Raw genomic sequence first — 20,640 nt, forward strand, 5'->3', positions numbered from 1 at the left:
GTTTCTCCTCTCTGGCAATGATTATACTTCAGAGGAGCCCTGGATGAACCCTAGACTTTGCCTGTAAATTGCTTTCTGGTGTCCAACAAGCTCCTGAATCAAGAGAAACGGGGAATTTGGAGATTTTTAGGACCAGATGCAGGTGCACGTGAACACAAGAGTCCCTGGATTCCTTAGGGTATCCAAACATTCTGACATGGGGCTTTGAGTAGATCCAGACTGGAAACTCAGTCCCCTGAAAAATCTAAGGTTGCAATAAAACCTTACCTTTGTTAAAATAAATTAAATCCTCAGAGTCAGAATACCTGACAGAGCTTCCTAAATCCCCTGTGTCCAGTCTGTCACCCAGGCTCCCTGAATAACCAGTGATGGAAAATAGAAGACTTCAAAGTGCAGATCACTGCCCAGAGACACCTTCATTTTATCCCAGGAATTGCTTCCAAAGCTTCAGTAAATACATTGACTTCATGGACTGGAGTGGAAGGTGAGACACTTAAGCTGTAATTAAAGATGTCTCTGATCATTGCAGCAGATTTGGACTGGATGATTTTCCAAGGTCCCTTCCACCCCAAAAAACTCATGGTTCTCTGAATCTCAGTGAAAAGAGATAGGCATTTCCAGAGAAGCAGTCATGTTTCCTCAGAAAATCCTAAAAACAACCAACCAACAAAAAACAAAACAAAACAAACAAAACAAAAAACACAAAAAAAAAAAAAGGGGGAAGTTTTGTTTGCTGGAGGATGTTAACCAAACTATGAAAAAATGCATTGATTGTAGACACAAAGAAAGAAAAAAATATTCCTAAAGTGAATAATTCTGAGCACTTGTTTGTAACAGAGAAAAGCCAGGATTACTGAACATCACATCCAGGAAATTTGGTTGTTTTAGTCAAACTTCCCAAAGGCAAGGAGAAGACAGTACAGCAATAAAGGATAGTACAGCAAGAAATTATGATCCCAGCTTGATCTTATAAAAGACTGGAAGGATGAAAAAGATGCTGATATACACATTAATACAGACAAAATACAGATTTTGATCCTCTCCTTAATTATTCAGCTTTGAGCTTCTGCAGATAATTAATTCCATAATTATGGCAAATGAATATAACAGGATCTACCAAAACAGACTGAAATTAGGACTCTGGGCTGTGTTAATTGCATGTTTATTCCCTGGTGTGATGGTAAATCTGTAATATCTGCCCATCCCACCATGCCCTGCAATGGCTCCCCATTTGCAGTGATGTTCCCTGTTGCTGGTGATGACAATCAGGATCTCTGTTCCTTCTGGCTTTCTGTGGGGCAGGAGCAGGAAAAGGAGCAGAGACTCAGCTAGGACCAGCAGCTGGATTCCTCAATCCTTGCGTGTCCCTGCTAACTCAGGAGATTCTGGGATTCTCTGAGTTTTCCTCACACAACTTGGTCTCCATGCCTTTGGTGCTCCCAGCTTGGCTATTGCCCCAAAGCTGCCTCCCCAGTCCAAGGACAAAAGCTTTTTTTGGGAGGAGTGACTCCTGAGATGCATTTTGAACATCTGCTGTCCAATGAGGACAATGTTCTCCGGAGTTTCCTGTTCCTATCTATCCCCACAAAAACTTGGAGGGCCATTCAAATGTAGATGTTGGAAATGGTCCATTAAATCCCACTCTGGAAAGCACATCTGCCAGGTGCTGCTTCCTTTATTCATGGAGTGCTTGCCTGTACTTAGAGCACTGCTGGGAGAACAATAAAAGCCATGGGAGCAAGAAAGGGCTGGAAGAAATTCCCATGGCATTCTGTTGATAACTCCTGTGCCCACTTAAGAGTCACCTCTTCACCAGCACTTGGGTTTCTGGAGGAACATTCTGACATTTTATTTAAAATCACTCCTTTTTTTCTATTTGCCTGTACTTTAGGATCACTTGGAAAAGCTGTGAATAAAATTTTATTGGACCAAAGACTCAAGAGAGTCTTCTTAGCCCGTTCTTACCATGAAATGTTTTTCTCTTATGAGATTTCACCACACACTAATGCTCTCACTGAGGTGTCCAGTGCTTAAAACTGCCCAACTGTACAATTTCATTTCTTGTTGCATCAACTACTTCTTAATATACCTCACAAACTTAAGCCAAGAACTTCATTACAGGGAACTGCCTACTCAATAATACATGCAGCTGAATAAGTGTAATAATTTGGACTCCAGACAGGCTTTGCATATTGATTTTTCCTCAGCAAAATAAAACTGAAGCACAGTAAGTTAAATCATCTTCAAATGGATGAGCAAGTTGCAGTGCTGTAACAAGTTTTTAACTGCTCCATCTGGTAAGTGGTAGGAAAATCTCTGTATGTACTTATCTCAACATGGCAAAAATGAGATAATTCAGCCCTATTTACCCTCAAAAGGAGCTGCACAAAGTCTCATTCATATATTCTATGCCCATGGCAGGGGAATTGGAATTAAATGGTCCTTAAGGTTCTTTCCAATCCAACCATTCCATAAATATCAACTCCTGAGCCCTTACTAAGCTTTATTTTCTTACACAAATTTCTTGGGCTTTTGCACCACTGGAAGAACAAGGGAGGAGGAACTGGAGGTCCAATCTTCATTATATTTTTTTTTTTGAGTTTCTGTGAAAAGGAGGATGAGGGTGAGGAAGGGAGAACCTTGGCTTTGCCCATGAGCTGCTATCCAGCACTGCTGGCTCAGAGTGGACGTGGTGATTTGCTCCTGGAAAAAGGCAGGGAATGAAAAATGTGCAATTCCTTCCCCAAATTCCTCACAAGGAAAGGAGGGAACACAGAAGTACAAAGGGAAAATTCTGTCATGCTCTTTTTTCAGTCCTTTGTAACAGAAATGAATGAAAAAAAAGAACTCATATTTTGTTTTGGGGGTCATAAAGCTTAATATGTGGCAATATTTCCTTCTGGAGAGGAGAATTTTGCATTCTGTGCAAGAAAACAAATTACCTTTGCCTGTGCTGTTCTGCTTCCCAGCTTGAGATTTCATTTTCTAATATGAGTTCCACCACAGAAACAAGTTATTCTGTGGTGCAGGGATTCTTTGGCAATGTCACTCTTGGGTTTAAAGGTGAAATTAATCTCACTTTACCTGGCTGAAAACAGAATATTTGCTTAAAGTGGACATGTAGGCTCTCCTATGAAAAAAGAAAAAAATTAAAAAGAGAGGAAAAAAGTTGATTTTGCCTATGTTTTATAACTATTTTAAGAAAATATATTAAGATACTTCAGAAGTAAGATAGAAGACCTTCTGCCCTATTGATGTGCCATCTGATTTTCCTTCATTTCCTATCAACAGGAGTTGATAGTTGGAGTCCATTTTCTTTCCAGTATAACCATTATTCCTGCAAAATAATTGGAAAGGAATAGAATTTAGAAAACTTGCCAACAAGACTTCAAATTGATCTGTTAAAATAAATGTTCTTTCCTCCTCTTTTCCTTTGTGAGTTTTGCTCCCAGATGCCATGAAGGCTCACGATTTTGACAGCTCAATGAATGTATAATGTCTTATAAATTATTTACAGATGAATCAAAGTAATTACCTGTCTCTTGCACAACATTGCAAACATGGAGTTTAGAGGCATTTTTAGTTTTAACTTGAATATTTTTTGAGCCTCAAGCCATGTGGAAATACCCAAAAAGCCTCACTTCCCAGATAATAAAATATTTATAGCTGTGATCAGCTTGTTTTTTAAAAAGATCTTTGACAAGTTGCACCTTTAAAATTTTGATGATTCCTTGAGTAAACACATTTTTTACCAAAATGAGAGCAGCCAATCCCCAGCTGGCAGTGGAAGGGTTCTGCTGTCAACACCAAGAACAGGTGGAATTCTGCTCCTCTCAATCCCATCTCAACTCCTGCTGAATCCATTGGGCATTTTTGGCGTGTGTTTCAGGGAAGAGAACTGTGCTGGGCTCTGTATTCAGGGAAAAAATGCCCCTCTTGGGGAAAAATTGCATCACTGGATGTTAAACATCTAAATTATTGTCTAAATTAGCTGGGGAGTCTCCCAAGACTCCTTGTAGAGTTGATAGATACAGAGATTTACATCCAGTTTGCATATTAAAAAACCTAAATTAAGGTGCCTCAATAAGCAAACTGAGTTCCACTGAAGGCTTATTCATAATCTCAGAGATCTGAGCTGCCTATTTCACTTCCCAGTCCTGGAATTCCTCTTTTTTTCAGTGTTCATATTGTTCATTATTTTGTTTTCCTAGTTGGTGTTTTGGTTGTTGTGTTGGTTGGGGTTTTTTTGGTTGGTTGGGGTTTTTTGGTTTTGTTTTTTGGGGTTTTTTTGTTGCTTTGTTTTTTTAGGTTTTGGTGGATTTTGTTTGGGTTTTGGTGGTTTGGTTTTTTTTTTTTTGGTAAACCAAATGAGAACCTTAGGCAAATAGCTGGACATTGGTTAAACAACATCATTTTCACCCTTCAAGAGCAGAGTTCAGTCTTGAGGACAAGCACCTGCAGATGCTTTTCCTATTGATCCTTTTCCTTGCCTTTCTGATTACCCTAAAAGCCATTTCAGACTTCCATGGCAGCTTGCACTTTTGGTAATCAAGCCATACATTTCCTGCTCCCACAGCTGCTGGAATCGATTGGTTTGTGTCCTTTTGCACAAAAACAAATCGAAGGGAGCAGAGTGGAACAAAACAAGTGCAAATCACAACCCAAACAAAAGGCAAGGCTGGAAGGATCCATCACTGAGTGACCAGCCAGGATCTGGCTGAAAAAATTACTGGACACAGAAGTCAATGCACAAGGAAATGCTTTGGAGGAGAAAAACAATTATTAGAATGTGTAATGAGTATTCCCAAGCCAAGAACAAAGCCAAATTGAAATAACACAAACAATTAATAAAACTCTCTGAAGGATTGTTGGGTGTATTTTAAGAATGTGCCTCATCCTTATTCCCAAGACAGGAAAGGACTTGAGTCTGCTCCGGGTTTTTGGCCATAAAAAATAATGACTAATGTAATTCCACCCCTTCTCTGCTAACCTGCAAAGTGCCCACACCAGAACCCAGGGTTATCAGAACTGAATAATCCTGAACAGAATTAAACAGAGTGCTCCCAGTCAGAAAGACTGTTTCATAATTATCTTCATGCAGGACAGACCAGAATGATTTGTTTCCCATTATTCCACTGGACTGAGAACTGATAAAGAGATTTTCCAGTGGTGTGGTTACAGCAGCTGAGCATTCCTGCTCACATGAACAAGATTTCTCACTTGGGTGATAAACTGAGTGGATTTTGCATGCTTCCTAATTTTTCTTCTACCTGTATCTCAAATAGAATGTGCACAGGGTAATCTGTCTGAAGATGAATATAAATATAAACCTATACTCTATACGTGCATAAATACACACCTACAGCTATAAAAACTTACATCTAACTGAGGGTCACATCAGGATTTCATTTCATATCTGCTAAATAACACAACATCTGTTCATTCTTAGAATATCAGAGAGAAATTTATTATTGTCTTTATAGATGACACTGAAGTTATTGTCATCCCTGCAAGTCAAAAATTCTCAAGTTGACTGAAACATAAAGAAGTTTCTGGATCTTTGTAACTCAACCACACAGAATTGTGCCCTGTAATATTTTTTTTTCATGCTTTGTCCAGCTAATAAACATGTCATAGACAATGAGAACTCCACAAATTCCTTTTGGATACTTTAGTTATGGTTTATTTTGCCTGTGTGCAAGAAGGGAGCTCTGTAAATTCCACAGGTCCCTTTAGGATTATTTTCTATTTTTCCATAATGATTCCATATTCCAATTTAAAAAAAAATATTGATTAGATGCATGCAAATTTTCATATGGAAGGGTAATTACCTGCCCACAAGTATTTGAGAGAAAGACCACAAAACAATTTCCTTCCTACATGATCTTTAACTCTTTCTAATAGGAAGAGGGTAAGAAGGAATAATAATATACTTACTTAATTTTTATATTTCTTTTTTAACCCATCTCTAAACTTTCTAAATCAATTGATCTCTTACTCACAGCAGCTTTAGACATGGAGAAACTAATTAGCTCTTTTGGAATTAGCTCCTCTTTTACAGGAATAAGCCATAAGAAATTGAGGATGTGCAGATTTTGGTTTGTTTTTCACAAATACTGGTAAAATCCACATTCTTTCCAAAATACTTCTTCCTTCAATGATTCCATCAATGGCTTTTATGGAGGTAGTGACTAACCCAGAACTGCTGAGGGCTGGAACCATATCTCTGTATGTTCTTGGTGTTACTGCTCCTGTGAATTGACCATCAATTGTCAAGTCCTCTTGGCAGTCACTTCCCATTTCTTGGTGTATCCTGCCAGCCTTTAGATAAAGAAAGCCAGACCCATCACACTTCTTCTGGTCCAAAGACAAGCAAAGAGGAATTATCTTGTCTCTATTTATTCAGATTTTGCATTAACACAACTGTAATTTTGGGTCTTGCTGTGGTTTTCTGGGAATTTTCACCTAAATTGTTCCCTGTACCTAAACATGAGAAATACTTCTGACATCTTCTATTTTATAGAATATATAGAACTGTTTATACCATTTCCAGTGACCCCAGTGAGGTTGAATCACACTGAATTTGCATTGGTTTTTTTTTTCCACTCTCTGAATACATTGTGGGCCCTCAGAGAAGTTCAGTATGGAAGAGGAGACAGGCTTTGTTAAACTCTGACATTGTGTTCCTGCTCAGGAGCATGAAATGCAGCATGTGCACGTCCCCCTTCACAGGGGACACACTGCACTGCCTGTTGAGAATGTATTTATTTCCTTTGTTTCCTCCACTAGACCATCAGGTCCCACGAGCTCTAATAAGGAATTGTTTGACTCACCACTGGAACAATTTCCAGGACAGATTATGGAATTTACACACTGGAAGGAATTAAGTTATTTAATTCAGTCATTTCTCATCCTCCGAAGGTTTGAAGGAGTAAACAAGGAACAAATGCCTCTCAGGAGTGTCCCCACTGGCGTCACTCTGGTGACATCAGGAGTGAATTTGGCCCAAGATTGGTTGTAACTTGTCTTCTCCTACATTTTCCACTGAGATAACTCTATTTATAAACACCAGAAAAGCAAGGAGGTGGGGAGAAGGAGTCAGAATATGAAGGGGCAGCTTGATTTTACAACTCTGGCTCTGGAGAACATTTAGATTTCAGTGTCACCATTTGTTCTGGTTTGTTTGGTTTTGTTTTCCAGCTGTAAAAAAGAGCACAAAATCTTTTTAAACACCCAGAGATAGCCTGAAACAAAAAATAGTAATCATTTGTAAATTCCTTTGGAGGGATATTAATATATGAGTACCACAGTTTAATTTCTGAAATTATCCATAGCATAGACTTGAGGTCAGCTGCTTTTTTTCAGTTGTTTATTGCTTGCCTGTTTCCTTTGGTTTCCTTTTAGAAACAAGTCAAAATTCCTGACAAATCTTATTGACTAGGCAATTATGAACCTCAGGCTTTGCCTGAATAATTCCCTTTGAAAATCCTGCTCTCCTGTGTTGGCATTTTTTAAGACTCAAACTCAGAGACCGTTTCAAGGTTTGTGTCCCATTTTAGTCTCAGTCCAGTGCTGGAGTGAGATTAGTTAGAAATGAACAAATCAAAGGAAGATGTTATCATTCTTTTATTTTGAGATGGAAAAGAGTTGAAGCTGTGAATTTATTATTGTGAATCCTCAAGGCTCAAGAGACCTGCTGTTAAATTTTCTCCTCATCTCCTTCCATGCCATTAAATCCTGTCTCCATTTTCAAAGGAATGCAGACTCCAAATTACGAAAAAGACAGTCTGAAAAAATTTCTACTTTCTCTGTCTCCATGGCAACTGTTTATCCCAGAGATCTTTCCAGATGTCTTCTTCACAGGCCCATAAATCTCATAATGGTCCAAATATCACTCCAAGGGTGGCAAAACTGTCAGTGGACTGTTCAGCTCTCCAGCTTGGGAAGATTTTTTACCTTTTTAGCCCTAGCTGAAAGCCAGGTTCACTGTGAGGCACATTAACACTTGTGGGAAAAATATATTTTAATATATATAATATTTTATATATATGTATTTATTTCTATCCAGCTGCTTCAACACCATAACCAGCTGCATGGTTAGATAATATTAATTGAACTATTGACAAAGACAGGCCACAGCTGGCAGTGCTCCATGCTGGTCAATCCCTTTTACCACCAGGTTGTGGCCATAGGATGTTACCAAGGGAAGATGGAGCTGCGTGGAAGAGCAACACATTTTTATGGTTATTAACCCATCTTCTCAAACTCTGTCCTGGCTCTGCAACCTTCAGGCAGGGTTTTTCATGATGGCTTTCCCAGAAATTACTCTGAGCCCAGCCGTGTGAGGATTAAAATTTGTAGCAGTGCGATGTACGAGAAGCCCGCGAGGCACGGCTGGAGCGGCTCCCTCTCCCCATCTGTCTCAGCCTGGAGAATTAATGAAAGACAGAGTTGATAAAGTGCAGGATGCCGTCCCCTTCCCCTCAGAAGGGAGGGAAGTGAGTCAGACCTGGTGCTGGGGGAGGATGATGATGTTCTGGCTGCCCCCAAAAATAAAGGAGGCGAGGGGGAGCAGGTGGTGCCAGGCAGAGCTGCCTCCAGCAGCTCCCCATGGTGTCCTGCATCCCGTGTCCCCAGCAAGGCTGGATTATCTGCAGCTGCTGAGCCTGGCACTGCCTCGGCTCCTGGAAGCTTGGAAGTGTCATCCTGTTCCCAGCAGTGATGGGGAAAAAAAAAACCAACCCCAAACTTCACAATTTTTTCAATTTTTTTCAGTAATTTCGCAGAGTCTCCTGCCTCCTGACCAGCAAAGCGGTGACTTTCTCAAGAGGAGTAGCCAATCCTTTTTATTATATTTAAAGGAGGTTTAAAAGAAACAACTCTGCTCGATTTCCCAGCTTATTGGCTTTTTATTTTCCTGCCTAATTAGACAAAGAAATGTTCCACAGATTTTGCCAAATTGAAGTTTCCCTTTAAAACTCTCCAAAGCTCACCTAAGGCCAATTGGCTGGCAGCACTTAAAACATTCTGGAGATTTTCTTGGATGAGGTTTTCTTGGCAGGTATCAATGCAAGAGCAGCAATAAGTGCGAGCTGAGAAATAAGTATCTGGTGACTGCAAAGAGCTGAACAGGTTAAAAAGCAAAAAAAAGAATTTACACATCTCTGATTGTAAATAACAGCTCCTGTAATTTAAAAGCTGATCTTTGCCATGTATAAAATCCTCAAGGGATAAAAAAAGTTATAAAATGCAGTGTATTTAATAGATCAAGTATGATATTTTTGTAAAATGTTTCATAATATTTATAGCATATGAATCATTAGATATATAATAATATAAAATATTTGCACCATTTAATTAGGATAATAATATACAACAAATGTGTATTTATAATTAAAAGATATGTTGGATTTATCAGGAAGACATATTTTTATAATAGTATAAAATTTATTTTATAAACATATTATGCTATAAAATTAGTTATTCAAATAAAAAAAGTGTTTTGAGTGCTTTGCCTTTTACTTTTTAATATAATCTATTACTAACTCAGTACATAAGTGAAATATCTCAACAAATATTTTTATAATGTTCTTTTTCATTAATTAAGACAATTTTTTTAAAAAAGTTCTCTGCAAACAGTTGGATCTCTGATAATGTCATCCCATAAAACAAATTACTGATAATGCTGCACCAGTAGGAATTGCTCTGATGGTTTATAAGTTTAATTATATAAAGAATGGGTTCTAAATAATCATAACATGGTTCTGAGTAACTTTCCTGAGGCAGCAGCTGTCTAAGGACAGCTGATGGAAAACACTGAGGTGGGTCAGGTGCTGGTGAGTTGGATCACAGTTTATTGTTCTTGTTCATGAACCACTCTGCCAGAGAAACCTGGACAATACCTGTACAATTCCTCTGATTCCGGCTGGTTTAAACTTAAAATTAGGCTTTTTCTCATTGCTCTTTCTGATTAGGGGAAGAAAATATGCATCTCCAGGTGATAATTTATCCTAGAACAGGTTTCCAGAGAAAATGATGGATGCTCCATCCCTGGAAGTGTCCAAGGCCAGGCTGGGCAGAGCTTGGAGTAACCTGGGATAGTGGAAAATGTCCCTGCCATGGCAGGGGTGGAATGAAATGATCTTGAAGGTCCCTCCCAACCCAAACCCTTCCAGGATTCTGTGGTTCTGTGATAATTGGAAGCTTTCTAGCAGTGTCCTCCACAGTTGTTTGGGGTTTTTTGGTTTTTTTTAATTTTACTTTGTACACTGTAAAAGAAATGCAGAATTCCCTGAGAGTTGCACATAAAGCTTTGATACTGATGAGGGGAAGGAATACCAGGTTAGACAACACAAGATCATCTCTGGGCAGCAACAGCATTACTTGGGTAGAAAAAGATACTTCCTGGTGGAGTAACTGTGCCAGGTGAAAGAACAGATTTTATTCTCATAATTCTAAAATTTATCAGGAGCAGAACTAGGAAGGGAAAAAAAAACAACTTTCTCTTATAACTTACTCTGAAATTCCAGTTGATGTTACATTTCTGCTCTGTTATGGTTTGGGCTTTCAAATGACACTAAAGAATCACAGAACCCCAGAATGGTTTGGGTTGGAAGGGAACTTAAAGCTCATCTCATTCCATCCTCTGCCATGGCAGAGACACCTTCCTCTATCCCAGGCTGCTCCAAGCCCTGTCCAGCCTGGCCTTGGACACTTCCAGGGATCCAGGGGCAGCCACAGCAGCCTCGTTCACTGTCTCAGAGTAAAGAATTTCTAACACCTTATCTAATCCTGCCCTCTGGCAGTGGGAGCCATTCCCTGTGTCCTGTCCCTCCATCCCTTGTCCCCAGTCCCTCTCCAGCTCTCCTGGAGCCCCTTCAGGCCCTGCAAGGGGCTCTGAGCTTTCCCTGGAGCTTCTCCTCTCCAGGGGAACATTCCCAGCTCTCCCAGCCTGGCTCCAGAGCAGCAGGGCTCTGACCCTGGGAGCATCCCTGTGGCCTCCTCTGGATTCATTCCAACAGCCCCACATCTTTCCTGTGCTCGAGGTGGAATCTCACCAGAGCAGAGCTGCAGAATCCCCTCCCTTGTCCTGCTGCCCACCCTGTCTTTGGAGCACAATTCCCTCTCTGGGCAGAGTTCCAGGGCTGGTGGCCAGCTCCAAACACCTCCAGAAACAACATTTCTGTGACAGGAACTCCTCAAAGACACCTGCACTTTGAAATGTCAATTACTTTTGGAAATCATATCCCCACACCCAGGCCATGCTCAAGCCCTTATTTATTTTGGTATTTACCCAGATTTATGAAGGAACAGAGAGCTCCTATCTCATATTCCCCTCTCTCTGAAAGGCTTTATATGTAGTGTGCCCTTTAGAAGTTATTGTGCACCACATAATTCAGTTTAATATGCTGCTTTGTTGCATTACGTTTCCTTTGATATTACTCTCCTGAAGGCAATACGACCTTGAAGGTGATATTTTAAACCAATAAATGAGGAGAGGAACTGAAAATCAAACGGAATGCTGTAAGCCAGAAGGGTGGATTTTCATCTCAGGCCTCTATTTCCCTTCATGAAAAATACAGATGTCTAACATTTATGTGATTACATTTTTTCTTGATTTGCCAAGGAAACAAATTTTATGCAAATCCTTGTCTGTTAACTCCTGTCTATGTGTGAATCCATAAATCCCTCTGCCCACCTCATTGTTTCCCCATTTTTGAAAAAGTGGTGCTGGTTACAAGAAAAATGTCAAAATCATAATTTTGATAGAGGAGGAGACAGGTAGGAATTATCCACTTTGTTTAGAGGAGGGAATGAGTAAATAGCAAGTTACTGCACAGGGATTTACCATCCAAAAAAAACATCTCTGGCTTGCACCTTCTCTCACCAAAAAGTTGTCAGGGATGAGAGGAACTTTATTTTGCACTAGAGCAAGATGAGGACATGAGAGGATGTTGTGGAGACTGTGAAGATGATTTTAATACAGAGAGTGTAAATAGAGTGCAAAGATTTTAATATAGGTAATGTAAATAGAGATTGAGATATAGGCACCGTAAGAAAACAGGACACAAATCTACCCAAAAGAGAAGTTTTTACACAGTGCTGCTGCCACAGTCACTCTGTGTTGGTGAAAGATAACAGGCCCTGCCCTCAGCTGGTTTAAAATTAAAATTAAAATTCCTTCACCTCTGAACTTCACCCACGGGGCTGAATAAAATCTGGATTTCTGTCTACACACTAGTAAGCTGTGACTCTCAAGACAGCCCTAGACAGGGGAGAAAAGGAATGTAAGGGATGGGCACCTAAAGATTTTTAGCTTTGTAATACATTTGTAGCTTTGTAGGTTTTTAATATCTATCTGTGGAGTTTCTGGCACTTTCTTACACTTCAGAAGAGAAGTTACCCTTTCTCACACGTTGTGTCACCTTCCTGAAATTCTGTTTAGTCTCAGGGACATCTTCTGCTATCCCAGGTTGCTCCAAGCCCTGTCCAACCTGGCCTTGGACTTTTCCAGGGACAGGACATCCACCACTTCTCTGGGCAACCTGTTCTAAGATAAATTATCACCTGGAAATGCGTATTTTCTTCCCCTGGCTAGAAAAGACAATGAGTGAAAGCCTAATTTCAGAATTTCTAGAGAAAATAATTTTAGAATTTCTAGAAGAAAATGATTTCTAACAAGGACACCCTGTTTTGCACCAGAAATTGGGAGACATAACAAGATAAAGGGTGAAGAACCCCTTGGAGGGACTCCAGTGGGGCAGGCTGGGTTACCAGGACAACCAGTCTCCTATGGGATGTAATTCCTAGCTATCCTAATTAATTAAACTTATAACAATTGTGAAAATCCAATGCTATGCCTGCTCATAGGGATATTTTGTGCACCTGAAGGCTTTCATTAAAAGACTGCCCTTTATGTTATCAATCCTAATATTGTTTTGAGGGTTTTTCTTCCGATTCTGGGCAACAGGAGCATCAGCAATTTCAGAAGAGCTGTTTATCACTGCTCTCCTGCCAGCATGGCTTGCTTTGGGGATTTATGTTTTTATTTTTTTGTCCTCTTGGTGCTTGTCCAGAAATTTCAGGCAAGTGGGAGCCTTTCAGCTGCCAGGAGTAGCAGGTTAGGGAAAGTGTGAAATGAAAAATGGGAACAAGGTTTGTGAGGACCTCTGTGGAGGCAGGATGACTAGAAGGGTTTTAATGCTGGGTGTAATTTTAAAAATGCATCAGAATGCTCTGCAATGATAAACAATTGTAGTTTCCTTTTTAATAAATGTGACCTTTCTCTGAAAGAGCTGTTCTTCTTCAGTGGCTGCCAAGTCAGATCCATCCTTAGGTGTGTGGGCCACCTCCCTCAGCTTCAACAATGAGGAATTTAAACATGGGCATCATGGCCTCCACACGAAATTTATATAAAATCCACAATAAAAAATCCACAGTCTGAAATTCATATAGACATTAATATAAAATTTACACAAACGTGCTTCAGCAGAAAGGACTCTTTTTTTGAAGTAAAAGTTCACAGTCACAGGGAGCTCAGTCTAAACAAGATTTTTTTTCCCCTTCTGAGTAGAAGTTTGAGGCAGAGATACAGGGACTGATCATGATGGCTTTTAAAAGCAGCCAGTGTGGTTTGCCTGTGGTTCAGATTCTTCAGGGACATGTCCCAGCCCTCAGCTGACTCCTCAGGATTGGGAAGTGGCTAAAGGAGATTGTGGAGCCACTGGTGATTCCCTAAGCAGAGGACAGAGTTGGGTCATTTCTACTCCAAAGGACCTCACAGCACCTGTAGGGAATACAAACACTTCAAAAAACATTTCAAAGGCAGCTGTCCAAGCTAAGCTTTTCATTTCCCTCCTTCTACTGAGTGCAGTCAGTGAGGAGATGCAAGTCCACTTTACAGAGTGAATCCCCACCAGTGCCACCTTAAAATGGGATTATTCCTGTCTGGAAAGTCTCTCTCCCTGAGCTACAGAGGAAACTTTGCTGAGCAGGGAAAATGGGTAAAAAAAAATAAAAATAAATAATAATAATAAAAAATAAAGTTAGAAGTTCAACTAATCCAGATTTAACCTGTAGTTGCATGATTTTGTGTTTCCTCAAAAAGTCAGCAGCACAGAATAGGGACTCCCAAAGGATCATCCATCCCCCAAATGAGAGGGGTGAATAAGTGGAATAACTGAGTAAGTGGAGGCACTTCTCTGCCCATCCTATGGGAAGGCCAGAAGCACTTACCCAGGACCAGATTCCAAGTTTGGTGACTCTTCTGTTATCTGGGATGAATCCCACAGTGTTCCCCAGAGAGGAATTCCAGCTGCAGGCTGCGGTGCAGACATGGAAGGCAGGGTTTGTGCCTTCTGGAAACAGCTTTGGGTTGTGCCAGGGGAGGTTTAGATTAGATATTGGGGAAAATTTCTTCACTGGAAGAGTGGTCAGGCATTGGAACTGGCTGCCCAGGGAAGTGGTGGGATCACCATCCCTAAAAGTGTACAAAAAACACGTGGATGTGGCACTGGGGGACATGGCTTAGTGGTGGACTTGGCAGTGCTGGTTTGGTGCTCTGAGAGGGCTTTTCCAGCCCTAATGACTCTGTAAATCTGTGATTATTTTGACTGCAAGACCATCCATTAGCAAGACCACCATCTGTAATTTTTTTTTTTTTATTCCATCTCACGTGAAATCTTATTCTTTAAAACCATTCCTTGTTATTACTGATTTCCTAAGATGGTAAAAATTAGGAAATATTGTCCAGCCTCAATTGGAGTGTGTGAGCCACCTCTTTCCAAGCCCTATCGAGCATCCCTACGTCACTGGGCAGTGGGGAGACCCAGCCAGTGCCAGAGGAGACCTTGCTGGGCAGTTTCACACTCAAGTCACTTTGATTTCCGTGGGCAGATTTCACCCAGCAGGAATTGCTGGCTGCAGCATGGTTTACAAATGCAGGGAGATCGTGCATGCTTCCCTTTATTCCAAATAATTTTTTTTTTTTGTTGTTGTTGTTGTTGTCAGCTTTTTCTTTGCTCTTCTAAATGGTTTATTTCAAATACTCTTTTCCATGCAGGATTGGACAATGTCTTTATTTATGGGGAATTCTTAACAATCTCCATCTCTCCCCTATTTTGAGATAAATTACTTGACTTGCTGCTTCTCTCTCCCCTCTCTCCCAATATCAGCACAACAGTGTTTTCTACAACAATGAACTTGTAATTTGTTTCTAAATGGGGCTGGTTTTTATCTCTGCATGGAATTACCACAAAATCAGCCACCTGCTACAACTGAGTTTCATCCACACTGCCGTGGGATATTTACACTGTGGCTGTTCCTGTTCTGCAGCCTGAGGATTCCCTTGCATTTCTCTGCTTTGCATTGTCCATTGCTGGATAATATCTATATATTGGAAGATATCTATGTTGAAATAATAAGAAAAAATATGAATTTTTTTCCTATTCCTATTCAACACAGTTAAATCAAGCAAGGCCAACAGGTGTTTCTCCAAAGATGTCATTAACCACTGATTATCTCCAGCATCTCTTGTAAGCAAATGTCTCATTAACGTGGATGTTCACATATAATTTACTTTTGTGCATAGTGCCACACTTCAGTGAGCTATAAACCTGTTACTGCACATCCTCAGCTTCACATGGAAAATGCATTTCCTGCTGTGTGGACAGACATGAGCTATCAAAGACAATAAAATCTAATAGCACTCGATGTGGTCTGGATTTCCATCTTTAGTAGATAAACAGGATTACAAAATTATAAAATCGGGATATCCTGAGCTGGAAGGAGCCCACAAGGATCACTGAGTCCGACTTCTGGCCCTGCACTGGACACCCCAATGTCACCACCATGAGCTGAGAGATTCCAAACCTTTCAAACCCCAGGTTTTGAGACTTTTAGAAATATTCTAGTGAACTACAGCATTCATGGGATGAGATCTGGCAAAGGAAACAATCTGGGAGAGGAGTGGGAAAAGAGGAGAAAATATAAAGGATCCCTTTATTTTTTTCCCAGCTCCTGTGAAGATTTCATGAGAATTTTTGCCACAGTTTTGTATTTTGGTGGGTCTAGTGGATCGTGTTATTATGATTATCACAACAAGGTTGTTTGACACTCATTCTCCAAACACCAGCTCGCTCAGAACTGCTCTGCTCACCACACGTGGAGCTCTCAGCCTTATATTTTTGTGAGAAAACATAGGGCTGGATTTGCTACCACTGAAGCTGATGGGAAAAAAAGAGACAGCAGTTCCTGTCCTGAGAACATTCCTGCTCTACCAATGGGTAGAACCAGGACCAGGACCAGGACCAGGACCAGGACCAGGAGGATCTGCTGTCACCAGAGCTGATGGGGCCCACACAGCTCTTACAAGTTCATCACCCACATCTCGTTATATTGGACTCGTGCCAGGCAGAAAGTAACACTTGGAGGTATTATCTGCTTTTCCTGAAGGTTTTATTTCCCTTGGCATGCAGTCAGAGACAATTTTGACAGAAAACCTTGCAGAAAATCATGGAGCTGGAGGCTCTTTTTCGGTTGATAGGATTATTTATTCAATCTCGACCTCAAATTCAAGTAAACAGTGGAAATATTTAGGTTTGCTTCCTCTTTCTTTTCCTGCTGAGGCAAAAGATGACTTTAATTTGAGATTCACTCACTAAGTTTTTGGGGTTTTTTTAATATTAGTAGGAAATTTAAGAGATTGCTCTGGGTTTTTGTGGACACTGGATAAGCCCTCTAGGTTTTTGAGCTGGTAAGATGGTGGCTTGAAGGATTACAGGAAGATTTATTCTTCTTGAAAGCCAGTTTTTCACACCTCTGGCACAGAGACCAGAAAGAATCAGGACCTGGGTTCATTTACTGTATCTACAATAAATTTCAGATTAATTTTTCTTATATCCCAAGAGAAGACAGCTCCCACCCTCAGTCCTCTTACCTCCTCTTCCCGCCTTCATGTAACAGGAAATTGGTATTTTTTTCCACTCAGACCTTTGCTTCAAAGTTTGTCACCTGAAGCCTCATCATTGAACTGTTATTAAAGACCTGAATCTATTTTTAGCTGATGCAAGAAATCATTAGAGGTCAAAAAAATCCTCTTTTGAGACTGTGAGTTTATATTTTCTGGAGCAAAGACTGCAGTAAAAATAATGGATGATGTTAGGACAGTTCTTTGGTAAGGAATGACATTCTTTTAGAAAATAATCAGGATGGAAGAGTGAGTTTGCTTCACATTTCCACAGAAATGGCTGCAGGATGAAGCAGAAATTGCTTTTCAGTTTTCAGAAAAATTCCAAAATGAGCGAGTTCCCAGACCTTCACAGGGATTAAAACCAAGAGGAATTAATAGAATTTAATCAAAGATATGATCCATGAATCGTTTTTTTGTGTTTTTTTTTAATTAACCCAAACACTTCTGAAAGATAACTAAATGGCAGCAGGTTTCATACCCAAGGGAAAATTTGTTTCTGGCATGTTGAAGTGATTTAATTGGGACTAAGGAACGTCACCTTCTGGGAGGGTAGAGTCTGGCCATTCCTGTGTGATGCCACTAAGCATTTTATGCTTTTCCTATGAATTAAAAATATTTTTTCCCAGGGAAATTGACGCTGTTTGTTATTCTAAACAGGAATATTTTTATTTATAGAAGGAAGAACCAACCACAAAGCTCAGTGTGAGGAAAGGGATGGATTTCCACCACTAATGTATTTTATCCCTCCTTCTCTTCCTCAGGTTGCCCAGGAATGTGGGACAATATCACATGCTGGAAACCTGCAAGTGTGGGGGAAATTGTCTTTGTCAAGTGTCCTGCACTCTTCAGATTTATCATCTCTGAGGATGGTAAAGTATTTTCCCTTTGTTCTTCACCTCTGCCTGGTAAATCCTCGTGGCCAGCACGAGTGTAAAACCTCACTCAGATCCTCAGGATGAAGAGACATCAAAAACTCTACAGCTGGGCTCTGGTTATAAATAAATGGCACAAAGCCAGGATATTTGTGTGTAGATATGTGAGTGTGCACGGGGTGGGAGGGAAGGTGTGAATAAAAGCCTTTACAGACTACTCAACATGAAAATATCACAAATTTAAACTGCTAAAGGGAATATTCTGCCCTCAGGTCTTACCGAATTCAGTGAGGACCCAAATCTATGTTTGGTAACACAATTGGAATCTATTTTAGCGAGTTATGAAAATGTGGAGCAGGTTCTGCTTGTGCTGAAGGAAAACATAGGCTTGAGAAGAACAGCGAGGAGCTCCCATGTTGGGGGTTCAGGGAGGAATTAAAGACTTCTGGAGAGAGGCAGAAGTTCCATCATACCTTTTTTTTTGTGGTCTGTGGAAATGAGACATGAACACCCTTCTGTCCCCGTGCTGGGAATGAACACAGACTGCTCCATTTGCTCCAGCAGCTTCACCCACTGCAGGTCCCTCAATTAGCGATGTCTCTTGAGGAACAATTTCACCACTGTCCCCCATGGGATCCTTTTTCCCAAAGCTTATTTTACCAGTTAATTATGATTAATTATTAATTACTCATTTACAGCCTTGAGTCCAAAATCTGCTCTTTTTTTGCATCACCACACACAGGGAGCACCATTTTTTGGAGGCAATGTTTCATACACAACTCCAAGAACACTGAAATCCTCACCTTTAACACGTCCAGGCACCAATGTCACCTAACCCTGACCCACTTTAGAAACAAAATTAACTCAATTTGACCAGTTCCAGGTCTTAGGTAAATGGGTACCTGTTAATGGAAAAAATAAATTAAGTAAAAATATTTTTATTTATTTGAAGTATATAATTTAAATAAAAATAATTAGATTTTTATTTTATTTATTTTTATACCTACTTAAACAAAATTTTTATTGATTTAAATAAAATCAGGATTTTTCTTGTATTGATTTAAATGAAGGTTTTTTTTCTTTGCATAAAATTATTCAAACAAGAATAATAAAAAGTGTTTACGTTAAAAAATAATTTTCAAATTTTATTTTCAATAAAAATAATAGAGCCTTTAGCAGAACAAATATATAAAAAAATAAAAATAAAAACAAAAATAAAAATAAAAATAAAAATAAAAATAAAAAAAATTAAAAATAAAAATTAAAATAAAAAATAAAAATAAAAATAAAAATAAATATAGATCCACATATAAATATAAATATAAATAATAATATAAATAGCAATAGTAATAATAATAAAAATAATAATATAGATATAGATATAAATATATACAAATATAAATATAAATATAGATATAAATATAGATATATATAAATATAAATATAAATATAAATATAAATATAAATATAAATATAAATATAAATATAAATATAGATATAAATATAAATATAAATATAAATATAGATATAAATATAAATATAAATATAAATATAAATATAAATATAAATAGGCTTTATTTGTTTATTTATTTATTTATTTATTTATTGCTCTATTTATTTTACCTATGTAAAATAAAGGGCTGAAATAACATTTTAAAATAATTTTCCCAGGATTTACAGATCTCCTCACGCATTGTTCTTCCTGTTTGGCCTGTGATGGGGTGACAGTACGACCCTAAGGGAGGAATATTCCATCCAGTGGAAACATATGTCCCGTTACTTTATCTCCTCACGGGATCCCCAATAAAAATAACAGCTGCTGCCTCGTGTAAACTCTGGGTTTGAGGGGGTTTTGGACATCTGTTCACTAGGAACAAACCCAAGATTCATAATTCATTAGATAAACAAATAAACATTTAACCTGCAGTATCTGGAAATCTCAGCAGATGTGGCTGGGATTGCACTGCTGACCCCAAGATGGAATTATCAACATCCCAAATCACTCTCCTGGGTGAATCAGAATCAGCTTTGCCATTGTTGCTGCTAATTTTAATTAGCCAAGTGCATTTGTTCAACGAGGGTTTAATGAAAAAAGTCACATTTCATGATGGTTCCCTAAATAACGGGTTATTAGAGAACTCTAATGTTTGTAAGACATGGATAATCACATTTTAGGGATTGTTATAGTGTCCTCTGGCTGCTGCTCTGTTTCTAGAATATGGAGCTAGGCTGGGAATGGACACTAATATTTATTAATAGCAAAATCATTCCTAGTACAGCAACATTTTTCTATGGCCACAGGTAATTTTTACAACCTCAGCAATAGCTTTAAATTATACTTTTTAAAAGTTTGTGCTCTGAAGCACCTGTAGGTACAGCGTAATCAGGAAAATCATGGGGTGTGCTAATCTTAAAGAGTGGGTGGGAAATATTTCATTTGGCTTTGGATGTTTAAATTTATATGTGAATTTATGAAGTGATCACATGGATTTCTGGCTCAGTGAGCAGAAATCAATGGGCACTTGTTGAAGATGCTTTCTCTGACCTCTCTCAAATGCTGGTCTGGAGGTGAGCTGTCCCTGCTTCTTTTATGAATTTCAGAAAGGAATCTGACTGCCTTGACTTGGATGTCTATTTCCATATGGAACAAAATGGGGAAAAAAATAAAAGAGACTGCAAAAGAAATATTAACTAACTGAGCTGTCAGCTGGAGGGATGCTTTTTTGGAAAAATTAGCTGTGTATTTAGCTAAAAATACCAGCTGTTGCTGGTTTTATCTGCTCTGCTGTGACCTTCACT

At 39.2% G+C, this 20,640-nt stretch overlaps 1 protein-coding gene across 6 annotated transcripts in view; it reads left to right on the forward strand.

The window, feature by feature from the left end:
* ADCYAP1R1 (ADCYAP receptor type I) overlaps positions 1-20,640 on the forward strand; it is a 138,053-nt gene that overhangs the window by 67,223 nt on the left and 50,190 nt on the right. For all 6 annotated transcript variants that reach the window (XM_088054310.1, XM_088054313.1, XM_088054318.1 and 3 more), the window contains exon 5: positions 17,731-17,838. In XM_088054310.1, coding sequence (XP_087910436.1) covers positions 17,731-17,838 — 108 coding nt within the window. The remainder of the gene's footprint in view (positions 1-17,730; positions 17,839-20,640) is intronic.

Source organism: Pseudopodoces humilis, chromosome 1, assembly GCF_049639895.1.
Source record: "Pseudopodoces humilis isolate 2021_Gansu_Grassland_sample_001 chromosome 1, ASM4963989v1, whole genome shotgun sequence".
In the NCBI taxonomy this organism is placed as follows: domain Eukaryota; kingdom Metazoa; phylum Chordata; class Aves; order Passeriformes; family Paridae; genus Pseudopodoces; species Pseudopodoces humilis.